Source organism: Pelmatolapia mariae, linkage group LG14, assembly GCF_036321145.2.
Source record: "Pelmatolapia mariae isolate MD_Pm_ZW linkage group LG14, Pm_UMD_F_2, whole genome shotgun sequence".
Lineage (NCBI taxonomy): Eukaryota > Metazoa > Chordata > Actinopteri > Cichliformes > Cichlidae > Pelmatolapia > Pelmatolapia mariae.
This window is the reverse complement of record NC_086239.1, coordinates 30277837-30292543: the sequence shown is the minus strand read 5'-3', so window position 1 is coordinate 30292543 and position 14707 is coordinate 30277837. Positions and strand designations below refer to the sequence as shown.

Below are 14707 nucleotides of genomic sequence, written 5' to 3'. Positions count from 1 at the left end.
AGAGACAAATATTTTTTTTCCTCATCATTGCAAAAATACTCGATGTCTTAATGTCTCTCTTCAGCTTGGACGCTTGGATCAAGTATAGCCTACACTCCAAACGCTAGGGGGCGTCATTAGCCGATGATGACTATACGGAGGAGGAGGGGCTACTAGTGCCTTTGCTCTGTAGAAGAAGACAGTTTACGTCTGTCCACATTCTGCGGCTTTTTCGGTTCAGTCTCTCGGTCGGTGGAAGAGCGAGACCTCTCACAGGAGGTGGAGTTCGCCGTGCTTAAGCTACGCGGGACCAGTCGTCTCCTGCGATGTTAACAGAGAGCTGAAAAGACAGACCTGCTTGCTCCGATACATGACAGGTAACTTTATCCTGTGTTGTGGTGTCCCTGTAGTAGCATCCAGCGTAGATAAAAACTACAATCCCTCTTCGGTAGCGCTCTCTCTTGTGGTTAGCTAAACGTCAGCAGTCGCTAATGTGCGCCTGTAGAAAATGCAGCAAGTCGACAGTGAAATAAACACCTCCATCTGAAAACTATAGAAGCGTCTATATGAGGCGGGTTAGACTGTTATTTTTCCATTGGAGGCTATTACACCCAATTGTCGAGTTAACGGAGATGTCAAGCTAGCTAGCTAGCACGCCAAGCCCTTTTTAGACATCAAACTACGAGACGGACCAGACTTCTGTCACTTTCTCATAATCTTTTTACTTCTCTTCCTGAAGTGATATTTTGGGGAATGATAGGGAGAAAAAAGGCCACATACCAACTAACCCAGCATAGTAATGGCTTAAAGGTTGCCTTAGCTACAACCAGGTATTAGTAAGCTAATGACTGTATGATGGCTCGTTCAGGAAGAAGAGTCACACATGAGAAGTGAGCTTTATGTAACAGCATTTCTTGGTGTGCCCTAAGCTGCTTAACGTAGTTCCGTGTCCCTGGGAAAGCGGTCATATGTTGTAATATACCACCACTACACTCCGCATGTGTTATGCAAGAGTTGTCAGAGTGTTTCATGGACTCTTATCTTATTTCCAGCGTACACGAGTCATGGAGCTCCACAGATCCTTGAGCTTGTGGATATTGTGTTTGTGTCTTGTTGGAGAAAGTTTGACTGAAAAGCCAAGTTCACCTACACCGGTGGACAGTCAGCTTGCTGAAAATGGAATGCCAGGTGAGTAATCAATCATGGCAATAATTTGTTATAGCAAACCGTGAAAGATGTAATTTTATCCCTCTTGACACACACTATACTGCCTGTTTGAGGACTGCAGTCTGTGTCACAACATTGCGTGCAGGCACTAAATGTAGCCATGCTGAGAATAGTCTGGCTGGCATTTGCCATTAAGCCCTGTCCTCCTACTTCGATCTAGCCACTGAGTCAAACAATAAGCAGTTCATTAAAAAAAAAAAAAAAAAATTAGTGGAAAGAATGACTATTGGGTGAATGTAGGCATTTTATTTCCAGTAAATAATAGATTAGAATAATTATTTTCCAACTACTTGTAGCACAAAAGACAAAGGCGCATCAGCCAATTATAACTTTGTTTTAATTGGTCCACTAGTTTAATGATTTTTAATAAATTACAATGGATTTTAATTTTTTTATCTTGTAAATTGTTTCTATACTTTTTTGAATAGCAAACCAGTACCACTGAATTAATCATTTCTGCGTTTTCGTTATTGAACAGTGCAGTGAAATGAGAAACTGCCCAAATCGTCTACGCGCATCAGTAGAGACGATGCACTTCAAATGTATTTTACTCCTAAAAATTTCAGTGTGCCAGGTAATTTATTCTTGATGTGACAGTGATTTTTAAAGCTTGACTGGTATTCTAAATTATCATGGGAGACAGTAGAAGAAGGATTTATGGGGTGGAAAAGCTATGGGTGTATTCTTCATCTACATGGAAGCTCACAGAATGACGTGAGTAACCTGAGCTCTTAAAAAAAAACCAAACAAAAAAAGACCGCTCACTGGTATGCAAATATCTTATCTTCTGTCTCTGGAGGTTTGCAAGCCAAATGAGAAAGAGAGAGAAGGCCAGGTTTGGCGTTTGAGAGTGTTACAGGTGGTAGACTTTTTACTGGAGTAACTGTCATTTTTTTTTTTTTTTTTAACACAAAGTGTGTTAACGTTGAAGTGAGTAATCACTTTGTGGTATGTGGCTTTGCAAGTTTGCTAAAAGTTGAAAGTGTGCATGCTCACAAATTAACTTATAACTACACGGAAGTTCACCCACACCATCCTTCCTATTTCTAGCTTTAGTGTTGTCATGTAGACTATAAGGTATACTTTGCTAGTTAAAAAAAAAAAGTTTTATAGGCTTACAGACACAAATTCATGGACAGAAATTATTTCAGATATTAATCTGTGACATTTTTACTCTCTGTTCTCTGTCCTTAATTGCTAAGCCTGCATGTCAAAACATCCAGTTCTGGGAATTAACAAAACATGGATTGGTATGATGTGTTGATCAGTAGGAGGGGGCATTACACTGTAACCTCCGGCACAATGCAAGCCAAATGCCTGCAGTCTGTTATAGTTGAGAAGAAAACAAAAAAACAATGTGGGTGTCATTGATTAATGATGAAGCCGCATGAGCTCATTTATGAAAGGGGAAGTGAGGTTATGTTTGCACACTGCTACACCATGTTATGGGAAAGGTGGTACAACAAAAAGAAGAATCCTTGCCTGAGAGTCAACACTGCTCAGTTTTCAACCTAGAATCAAGGTTTTTGTCAGTAATCTGTAGTGTGATTAAAAAGTTCCATAAAAATGTTTCTCCAGGAGTATGTTGTTGCTGTAAAATATCCAAGTTCAGACCCAGAAAGGAAGTCTTAACCACTGTTTCTTGTTGGCATGCAGGCAAGGCGTGCTTCCCTTTTAACTCTTTCCTTCATCGTTTCCTTTTGTGGTTAAAATTTAGTCAATTGTGTAGTAAAGCTTACTGCTTTAATATATGCTTCTTAATCTTACTTATGTTTTCTAAACTTGTTGTTTTGTAATATTAGTCATTCCCTTCATTGGTTAAAATAGTGTCTGAGATATACCTGAGATCAGAGCTGCATATAGTTCATACAAGATAGATTTAGAAGATAGATTTGAAATCAATAGAATATGAAGCTTTCAGGAGTACTGTTCTTGTAAGTTTACCTGAACCGTGCTGCATTCAATCAAGGAATGCACACACACTCTTAAAACTGCCATTGCTGCACACATGCAAAAATGTTTTCCTCATAATGGGAGTGGCGTCATTATCTCATATCTAGCAGAGGATCAGTAATCCCTCAGGAAGCAAAGTGACACAGGAAAACAGTGGGCACGCAGGGACATCATAAGAGATGTGCATTTTGATTTCTGTATAATTAGAGTCCTACATACGGATATTTTTATACAATACTAAAGCCTGTAGAATAGCAAACCTGAGTTTCTTGACATTAAACAGAATAGTGACAATGACATCTAAAATTATGATGGCTCTACATGTTGAAAGCTTATAGTTATTTAAGATCGATTCACTTCAGTGAATGGTCTGTTTTTGGTCTACACATAGGTGTAGCAGATACAGTCAAGAGTACCTGGCTTTGTAACAGCCCGCAGTAAGCGAAAGGCCTTATATAAACAAGCCTTCCTATGCAGCCAAGGAATGTTGCAGTTCAGTTATCTTTGCAAAAGAGAGTGCTGTGGGGAAGCCGATTCAGCAGGGGACATTGAGAAGGTTTTCTGTCTTTTCTGCAGGAAAGTGCACACAAGATTAAAAGCTATTAGCCTTTATTGCATCACAGTGTTACAAAGGAAGTGCTAAGCGCAAAAAAGAACATCTTAGACATTATTATTTTTACGAAAACCTCTAATGTTATATAAATGTTTTTTGTTTATCTGTGCATAGTTACATCTACTCTTTATCCATTTGTGCTTTTTTTTTGTCTGTTTTTGTTTGGTATTTTTGGTAATTGTAAAAAGTAAATTATTAATTGTAGAATAAGGAAAAAACTAAATGTAAGTCAAAGAATTCGTGGACCTTTGTCACTTAACAACTTGTGGATATGACTTCTGTTTCTTCACCAGATTTTTGTCGCATTGATGAGCCACTATGCAAGGATGAAAATGCCTTTCTCACCTTTGAAGCTATCCGTAATATCCATAAGCAGATGGATGATGATGCAAACGGCAATGTAGACGTCGTAGAGACAGATGGCGTAAGTAACAACCTGAAAAGCCCTCTAAGTTATACAAGACTGAAGTGTTGCTAAACTCTAACAATATCAATTCTGCCCTCTGTATTGGAGAAGTGAAGAAATATTGATACAAAGGGTTATCTTGCGTGTTTTATCTCACTGACACAGTTTCTAACTTGCTCTAAGAATAAGACATCCTTCTTTGGTGGGGTTTTTCTTTCTTTTCTCTTCACAATTCAAGAGCTCTTTCTCCTGAAGTCTGTGAGTGAGGGGCAGGGATACAACCAGCTGAGATCCTGCTCTTAGTGAGGGAGTGTTCTAAGGCTTGGACACACTTCACTAGAGCTGAAGCTGACAGTGCACCCGTTATATACTCATTGTCATGCTCAAAATGCTAGTTTGAGAGGATTTGAGCTTTCAGACATTGCACGTTGGAATGTGGGCAAACTGTGGTTATAAAGGTACTAACAATACTTAGGTAGGCTGTGACATATAAGTTACACTCAGTTGGTACTAAGGGGCACAAACTGTGCCAAGAAACGATCACCCACACAATTACACCACCAGCAGCAGCCTGAACCACTGATACAAGGTAGAATAGATCCATCCTTTCATATCGTCTCTGACAAAGTCAAATATCTAAATCACAGTAGGAATTGCGACTCATCAGAACAGGCATAGTTTTTCTTATCATGGTTTTTCTGTCCAATTTTGGTGAGCCTGTGGGACCAGTTTGGATCATGTGTAAATGCAATGAGGTGGTGCTATGTGGTTTGATAATCATATACTGGTGTTAAGCAGTTGAACGTAGAGCAGGGCGATATGGCCAAAAATATTTATCGCGATATATATTTGAAAATTTGCGATGACGATATAACTGACGATATAATTGATGCAAGACAAAATATCAATCTAACAGTGCAAATGCAAATTCCTTGCTGAAATTTTAACCAAAAGGCATTTCCAGTAGTCAAATACGTATTTTTCGGACCATAAGGTGCACGGGATTATAAGGCACATTAAGCGAAACAAAGCAGTCAGATAAATCAAACTTTATTCAACTCATTCTTCTTGCTTCCTCCACTTCTGTACCATTGATTCATTAATGCTGTATTCTATCACAGCTGCTCTATTCCCATGTTGTTGCAGTATATTAATGACTAACTTTCTATTGTGGATGGATTATCTCAGTAGTTCTCCTGACTGAAGTGTGGTCCGTTTACAGCAGGGGTGTCGAACTCCAGGCCTCAAGGGCCGGTGTCCTGCTGGTTTTAGATATTACCCTGGGTCAACACACCTGAATCAAATGATTAGTTCATTACCAGGCATCTGGAGAACTTCAAGACATGTTGGGGAGGTAATTTAGCCATTTTAATCAGCTGTGTTTGATCAAGGACACATCTAAAACCTGCAGGACACCGGCCCTTGAGGCCTGGAGTTCGACACCTGTGGTTTACAGCATCCTGCCATGCGATTGCATTTGTCTCTAACCATCAGGAACCCTCACGTTAACTTTTATTGACTGGAAAAGTGTTAGCATTCATCCTCCAGCTTCACTGTTTATGTTATGCTAACATAGCTGTGTCGCTAGCGGCCACGTAGCACATCATTATATACCACCTAGCCCAACTTCAGTAACCCTACAAACGTCACTGCTGTTTAGTTTCCTGTCTTCATTTATGTTGGAAGTGATAGCAGAGCTGTACGTTTTAATTTTTTCAGAAATCTCTCAGTCAGAACATGCTATATCATGCTTAGGTAAGTAGCGAAACTAGCGAGCTAACTTCTGCTAACTTCCTGCTAACTTCTAACTCCGTTAAATGTAATAAATTCTGTTTTCATGGATGCCTGGATGTTAAACTTAATTGTTACACCTGGTAAAGCAGCAATGCTGATCATTTTATTAAAGATGAAAGAATTTAGACAGTTTTTAACTCTCTGTGATGCCGCAGTGTTCGTTTGACTTTGGGACCTGAAGCGGACGGAGTTTTGGACCCAGATTACTCCCAGATTTACGAGCACCTTAGTCCGACAATAATGTCGGCCCACTTGCATAGAGCAGGGCAATATGACCAAAAATATTTATCACGATATACATTTGAAAATTTGCGATAACGATATAACTGACGATATAATTGACACTAGACAAAACACTTTACAATTCCACAACTTTATTAGTGCAACCTCCCCCCCCCCCCCCCCCCCCCCAAAAAAAAAACCCCATCAATGTATTTTCACTTAAACAAGCAGCTGTTTTTTATGTGCATTAAAGTTATATAAAAATTTAACAGTGCAAATGCAAATTCCTTGCTGACAGTTTAACCAAAAGGCATTTCCAGTGGAAAGTAGCCTACATATCCTCAGCATAACCATGTATAATATCCACAAAACTTAAAAAGAGGTTATACACACACAATTAGTGCTGGGCGATATGGAAAAAATATTTATCACTATATGAATTATTTTATATCACGATAACGATATATATCACGATATACGACCTGACCTGTGGTCATCTGGAAAGTACGCAGTCTGTAAACAGCGAGTGCCGAGGGTGCAGTCTTTGTTTTGAGTTACCGTAAAGTATGTCGCAAATCCGGGTGCACGTACAGCAGCAAACCACGAGACGGAGTTTCTTTGCGAAAAATATCATTTTTTTATACCATATTATTTACTTGCATAAAGTTAAGAGCATGTATATTGAGAAGACAACACTAATATATTTGCCACAGGCTATTTAACCCTTTAAGACCTACCATAGAACCAAGTCCGCCAGAGCTTATCTTTATGTTTTTACATGCTGTAGTGCCATTTGTGGGAGTATTTCAAGTTTCCATATATCAATACAACCGTTATAGCCCAAATTTTAATAATATGTATGCATTAAGTCCATAGTAACTACATAAATTGCAAAAACTTGTAGTGCAATAAACTACAAAAAAATTGAAAATCGTTTTTTTGTTTTTTACATATATTTCTAGTTAAAAAAAATTTAAGCGGTGTATCCCTCAAAACTGTAAATACAAAAGTTTCCAACCACGAGAAATTTATTTTGAGTGTCTTCATAGTTTTATTTTTGAGATACACTAATTTTTATATACTACAGGAAAAATGAAAATAAATATTATAATGCATCAAAATAAACTATTTCCAACAGTGTAATTTGAGTTCTAAGCATCCCAGAAACGATACAGAAAAACATAAAGTCAAACATGTCTTTTAAAAACAGCAACATAGGCTTATAAGGCCCTTTCGCGAAAATGACGTCACTTCCGGTTTCGGGCAGGTAATGCCGGACGTGCGATAGTTCGCGCTGACGTATATGCCAACGTAGGAAGTCTTATGAACGTCGGCAAAGCCTGTTTCTGGAATATTGTGTTTTTGTTGCTGCAAGTGCTTCTTATGCAATTTTTGCAAAGTTATATGTGGAAGGAAACCGTGACTTTGGACAAGCTAATGGCATAAGATGTAAGTACAACTCCGGTTTCACATGCAAAAAAAAATTATTGCACTACCTTATGTGGTTCCAGTTCTACAGGGATTTAAAAATAGTTAGGTAAAACGGAGTGTGCCTGCTCCGACCAGTTGTAAAGGGTTAATTATATATTTCATGTAATAATTTATAAAATTTGGGTTAGTACGATATAAACGATAGAAGACAAATGGCACGATAGACACTTTTCTATCGTCCACACGATATATATCGTCATATCGCCCAGCACTACACACAATACGGTAATATTATGTTGAAGCACAGTACGTATCACTCCGCGAGGCTCCTGCCTACAGTAGCCGTAATGCTCCGACAATCCATCAAGCGGTGCGGGTTCGTAGCTTAGCAAAGTTGTACTAAAACATTTGACAGATTTTCGAGCGCCGTGTACCACATAAAATCGTTTCGAGGTCAGTAAACACAACCAGAGTTCATACATAAGGCACACGGGATTATAAGGGGCACTGTCGATTTTCAGAAAAATCAAAGGATTGATTTTAAGTGTGCCGTATTTTTCAAAAAACACGGTAATAATGACGGTCCGCTAGCATGCTCTACCAAAAATAGTGCTTTGTTGTGTATCTGACGGACGAAAGCTAAACCAGTTCCACACCACTGAAGTTGCAGCATTTTTACAAACCAATTCTGGTTCATCCGTTTCATTCAACGATCTGCTTTCACCCTTCTCATGCTTTTTCCGCCATGTGTGTATGAAAACGAAGGCACTGCGCATACGCGTTTTACCCATATTCTATCGCGATATTTCATTTTCTTGTCATTGCCCAACATTATACCGGTATTACTGTGAACAGTATGATATGGACCAGCCCTACGCTTGCATGTTCTACAAAAAAATGTGCTTTGGTGGGTATCTGACGGACAAACACCAAACCAGTTCCACACCACTGAAGTGGCACCATTTTTACAAACCAATTCTGGTTCATCCGTTTCACTCAACGATCCGCTTTCCCCCTTCTCATTCTCTGTTGCCGCCATGCTTTTTCGGCCATGTGCGTATGAAAACAAAGGCATTGCGCATGCACGTTTTACCCATATTCTATCGCAATATTTTATTTTCTTATCATTGCCTAACATTGTACCGGTATTACTGTGAACGGTATGATATGGCCCAGCCCTAGTTGAATGAGTGTACCTAATATAGTGGCTATGCTGTTACTTTAAACCCACTGTCATCTAAAATTTTATAGATTTTGCTCCAAAGGTAGCCAGATAATGACTGTTTAACTGGTAGGTTCATCCTGTTGCACTCCAGTGCTCTTGCTGATATACCTTTTTCCCTTGTCAAATAATTAACCTGGTGTATTTACTGGCTTAGAAAGCATAGCTGGTATTCTTTCTACCCTTGCCTGTCAGAGTTGACACAAAGGCATTTTTGAATACTCTTGACAGCTTTTGTCATTACAGTAGAATCACGACCATGCAAAAGACAGTCCTAAAACAACACATGCAAATGATGGCCTAGTTTGAAGATGGGTGTGGTGTGGGAGAGTATTTCTTGCACTAAATCCTGTTGTAACTTGCTGTGATTTGTAGACAATTATGCTGCATTTTCTTTAAAAATATGTAGCACGAAGGGATTTGTGAAGCTACAATCTGCTTTGTGCTTACGGTAGAGTAATACTGCACAGTACAGTAGTTCTCTTCAATAGCATGAATTATAAGCAAAACAGAAAAAAAAATTACATATGCATATGTACAGTAGTGTAATGTTGCACTGTAAGCTTTAGTGTAAACTACAAGTTTTGGCCTCGAGAAAGCCGCCTCTGGTGACTTGATTCAGGTATGGTTCGGGCTCAGTCTGTGTAATGCAGCTGAGGCCAGATCAAAGCAGGTGGCACGATCACTGCTTTTAAGAGGGGCACTTGGCATGCAACCCCCTTAAAGCAAATAATGAAGAGAAGCACAGTGAGCAATCATATGTGTAGTGGCTTTTAGCCAAGAAATGGAAAGCTCAAAATGATGATGAAGAGTGCTTCAAGACAACACTCTTTTTCTTGTTAATCATACAGTGATTAAATAAAGTGGGGAGTTGCTTTCTTTACGAGCAAGATGAAAGTGTACATCTGGTCTCTTAACAGTAACCTTGGTGACTCTGTCACATTATACAGGTCTTGCTAATTTTCCACTGAATATGTTTGGGAGTGCAGTATTTCACCTGCAGCAGAGACATCTTGCTGCTCTGTAGTGAAATCTTCCTACACAAATCTATCAAGAAAGAAAGGCATCATGACTTATTACTGTCTTTCACCCATGACTCTGCTTTTGTGGGAGTGCTAGATGTTATGTAGGGTTCATTTTTAAAAACCTGGTGAGTGGGTTAGCCTACAATACAGTGGGCAATCAGCAATGTGGTTCCAAAAGCCAGCGATGGACAATTACCATTTCAGTGAGAGTGCAAGTGGAATTTACATTACGACCAGTCTTTGGTACAGTTTAGTGAGCATGACACTGTTTTATTCTAAAAGGAATACAAAAAAGCTGTTTTTATGATTAAATGTATAGTAATTTTGAACAAAAGTGAGAATGGCATTCTGTGTTGCACAATTAAATAATGAGGGGAAAATCCCTGATGAGGTATTTATTATGTTTTATTTCATGTTAAGCGAGTGAAGGCAATGGATATATCCCACAGGAGTTGCATTTAATTGCACTAAAATGATGGATTGATAATTACAGCAGTGAAATGGGTCAAAGTGCTCACAATCAATAGAAACCCTAAACACCATTTACAAATGTGGTCTTTCCGCATTGTTACAAAGCAATGCACCTCTTTGTAGTAATGGTTTCATTAGAAGTGATCATGTTTTGTGGTGTCACAGCTTTGCAACATGAGAAGTTTGCTTCTCATGTTAGCCATACAATTTTTTTTTTTTAAATTGTATGGCTAATGTTTTGTACACAACTCATGATATTGTTCTAAACATAGCCAAGTACTTTTACTGCCTAAATGTAAATAAACCCTAACTGAGAGCTCACCGTTTGTTCCCCACTGCCTCATCTTCATATGGGGTTTGTGACTTAACGTTTTCACTCTCGGTGTGAACTAGGGCTGGGCGAAATGACCCAAAATTCATATCTCGATATTTTTTTAGCTGGATGGCGATATAAGATATATATCTCGATTTTTTTTTTTTTTTTTTTTTTTAATGCCATAAAGTAAGAACAAAAAGAGAGTTCTTAGTCAAAGCTATGTCCCAGATGTCACACAGGCACTTTTATTAACATACAGTATAGATATACATGAAAAAAAACTACTCAAAAATAAATTATGAGCATTTATTAAATAATAATGCTCCATAAATAAAAGAAAACTGTTGTTTTTGTGCATAACAAAGAGCTCACAATTGTGCAGTCAAAATGTAAACTAAAAGACGCTGAGCATAATAACATAGACAGATTTCACAGCTGCTCTGTTCCCAACTTGTACTGCGTGACTGACAGCCTGGAGTTTGAAATCCGCTTCGTAACCGTGTCTCTTAACAGGTGCCATTTATGGTCCTTATACACGCATTTGCATTTTTTTCCAAGTTGCAAAGCTATCATATGATAACATGGCGATACCTTAGTTGTAGTGATTGCCCTACAGCAATATTGTATTGTAGGAACAACATCAACAAGGTAATATAAGGTGCCACTCCCTTTCCTTTCACTCTTGATGGCACTCGCCCCTTTTAGCAGCAACATTTGTTTAGATAGTTTGTTGAACATGACACCGATTACAATGGGTCTGATTTTTGTCTTACAAAATTCACACCACTTCAATTAAGCAACTAAGTTTGATATACAAAGGTATCATCTTTCAAAGCCACCTTTAAGAACTTAATGATGTGCTCAAAGTTTGGTCAGAATACACTAGCCAAAGTTTTGTATGCACTGTGTCAGTTTCAGTGGTGGAATTGCAGTTGTAAAACAAATGTTTTAACAAGTGTAGCTATTTTGTCATGCAAGTCTTGTAAAAGGTTTTTGTTTGTAGCCATTACAAATATGTCTTTGTCATACTGCAGTTCCTGAGAGAAGATTTAAACTACCATGACCCCAAGGCCAAACATAACAGCTTCCATGGGGATGACCAGTTCATCAGTGTGGAGGACTTGTGGAATTCATGGAAGGGCTCTGAAGGTACAGTTTTGTTGCAAAAAAAAGGCCTTTCTTTCACATCTATTTCTATGTAGAATTGTATGTTGTAAACCTTTTTCTGCACACTTGATACCTCCAACCACTACTTAATGTTTGATATTGTACCAGTGATTTTCATTTTTAATGAAGCACTCTTAGTGACTTTGATTACCAGTCAGAGAGAATGGCAGAGCTTTTATATGCCTGTAAATAAAGGTTTATGTGCTTCCCTCTGACTGAAAGTGTGTGTTACATCTTATCCATGCTTGACCCTTTCACTCAATTAACAAAGGCACAAAGTAGTTGATAAGATTGCATGCCAAGCAAAGTGCACTGTTCTGCCAGAGTGGCCCAGAGTTAAGATCGTTGAAGCTGTCAGCACAAAATTCAGTCACACTTCTTTCTGACTATGTCCAACCATACTAATGTATTCTATTATACTCACTAAGAGCACTTTCATGTGCTGTATCTGGCACTCATCTTTCAGCACCATTTCTCTGACTGCTTTTACCACAGTTTTGTTCACAGTACTGACTTACTCTGCATTGCAGTTTCTTGACAAAGCTTTAGCCATTCTGAGCAAGGAAACAGGGTTATTGTACAAGAGAGCAATGTATTAACTTAGTCAACTCACAGTTTTGACTCTCTGCCAGGTGCTGGGGATCAGATTTGCCTTCCCCCAATTATTCCTGTCAGCATGTCATGCTGCGGGGATCTCGTAGATCATTCAGGATGTGTATGCACACAGTCAAACAATGCATTTTGTGTCAACCTGTATTATGCAGTTGCAATAGTGATGCATTTTTTCTCTGCTGCAAGTGTTAGATTTGAAATGAATTGATGTTTATGAGGTTACAGCTGTTTCTCAGCTTTAATTTGAAAGTGTTTACAGTGTAGCTAGAAAGGAGAACATTGGTTAAATTACTCCAGCCTTTGCTACAGTAATAGTTAATACTCAGTTTCACTTGTTGTGACTACCTGAGGTCTATGAATCAGACATCAGGAGACACTTGGTTTCTTCCCTCTTGACTCTCTGCTGCCCTATATTCGAACATGCTTTAATTATTGCTGGTTTCAGAATTATATATTTTTTGCCTTCAGTCTGTTTTTAAGCAAGTGAAACATTTTCTATCTAGTTGAGGTCATCTAACCAACTGCTGGCGTAAAAAAGGAAGTGTAATTCCCATTCTTGATTGCTTTGATTAACTGTTGTGCTACATGACTCTTAAATTAGTCGCTGGAAAGCTACAGCTGTCCACATGATTCCTTGAATCTTTAGAAGTTGTGTATCATCTGCATAACAGTGGAAACTAGCACTGTATTTGTGGATGGCCCAATGGAAGGCCTTAGATGAAGAATAAAATGGTTCCAAGACTTGAACTCTGGGGAACACCACATGAGAAGAGGGCTGAGAATGAGCTGAATCATCCATTTCGGAAATAAAACAATCTAACTGACAAGGAGGATTCCTTGAACATTCTCAAACACAGTGAAAGATTACAGTCAAAGATTCTCTTTTAAAACAGTTGTGTTAGAACATAGCAAAGCAGTAAAATATACTGCAGCTATTTATTGAGTTCTCTCTATGAAACATGTGAATAAATATGAATTCTACTATTATAAAATGAATAAAAAACAGAAAGAACCCCATCCATGCCACATTGTCATGGATGAGGCTGGAGGACAAGCTGGCATGTAATTTGGTCTTTATATCTGGAACATTTGTGGTTATAGAAATCCTACATATATGTATTCACAGCTAACACTGACAAACACTGCTATAATGCCAGACATGCTTTTATGGGGTATTTTAATTTAGAAGCAGCAAGTTTTAGAAAGGAAATCCTGTTGAGTTACAATAGATTATTATCTGTGAAGACTGATTCATTCATGATATTTGTTAGCAGAATGTCCATCCATCCATTTTCTGTCATGTATCTGGGTCTTAATCCTGGGGCAGCAGTCCGTGCCAAGATGCCCAGACATTCCTCTCCTCCACCTCTTCCAGAGAGACACCAAGGCATTCCCAAGCCAAACCATAAATCTAATCTCTCTTGTGTCCTGGGTCTGCCTTGGGGCCTCCTCCTAGTAGCACATGCATGGAACACCTCACCTAGTAGGTGTCTGGGAAGGCATCCTGGTCAGCTGCCCAAAGATGCCTAACTTACTGTGGGGGAGTAACAGTTTTACTCCGAGCCACTCTTGAATGGCCGAGCTCCTCACTTTATCTTTAAGGCTGAGTCCGGCCAATCACTGGTGGAAGCACATTTCCATCGCAGTTTAACTCTTTTGGTCACTACCCAGTACTCATATTCGTAGGTGAGGGTGGAAGCAAAGATCAACCGATAAATCAGCTGCACTCTCTTATTACTAATACACTCATCTTACTAGCAGAATGTATTTGTCACATTTTTTTAATTGTTTGTGGGTTGTTATACGAGTTGAAGGAAATATTTTTCATTGTAAATAATTGATCCATTATCTGTAGTTTGATTGGATTTTTTTTATAGTGTTTATATTTTGGACTACAGAAAGAATAATTGTCGCTTTGGGAACAACTAATGTGCTGCAAAATAAAGACTAAAATAAAGAGAATTGTAATTATAGTGGATGTTTTTTTTCTTCTTTTTGCCAACAGTGTATAATTGGACAGTGGACGAGGTGGTGAAATGGCTCATCACCTATGTGGAGCTGCCGCAATATGTGGATGCATTTCGCAAGATGAATTTCAATGGAAGTGCCATGCCAAGGTGTGACATCATCGTGACTTTATTTTTCTTTCTTTCTTTTTTCAAACTGAACAGATCTATGAACCCTACACATCACTGTATGTGATAACAAACGTTCTTGGTTTACTTATTACTGTGGAGATATTTTTATGTACTTAATACAACTTTTTAAA

At 38.6% G+C, this 14707-nt stretch overlaps 1 protein-coding gene across 2 annotated transcripts in view; it reads left to right on the top strand.

Moving 5' to 3' along the window:
• Window positions 1–169: 169 nt before the first annotated feature.
• stim1a (stromal interaction molecule 1a) overlaps window positions 170–14707 on the top strand; it is a 30763-nt gene continuing 16225 nt past the window's right edge. For both annotated transcript variants that reach the window (XM_063493095.1, XM_063493094.1), the window contains exons 1-5: window positions 170–356; window positions 1032–1167; window positions 4066–4196; window positions 11694–11808; window positions 14444–14555. In XM_063493095.1, coding sequence (XP_063349165.1) covers window positions 1044–1167; window positions 4066–4196; window positions 11694–11808; window positions 14444–14555 — 482 coding nt within the window. In that variant the 5' untranslated portion in view covers window positions 170–356; window positions 1032–1043. The remainder of the gene's footprint in view (window positions 357–1031; window positions 1168–4065; window positions 4197–11693; window positions 11809–14443; window positions 14556–14707) is intronic.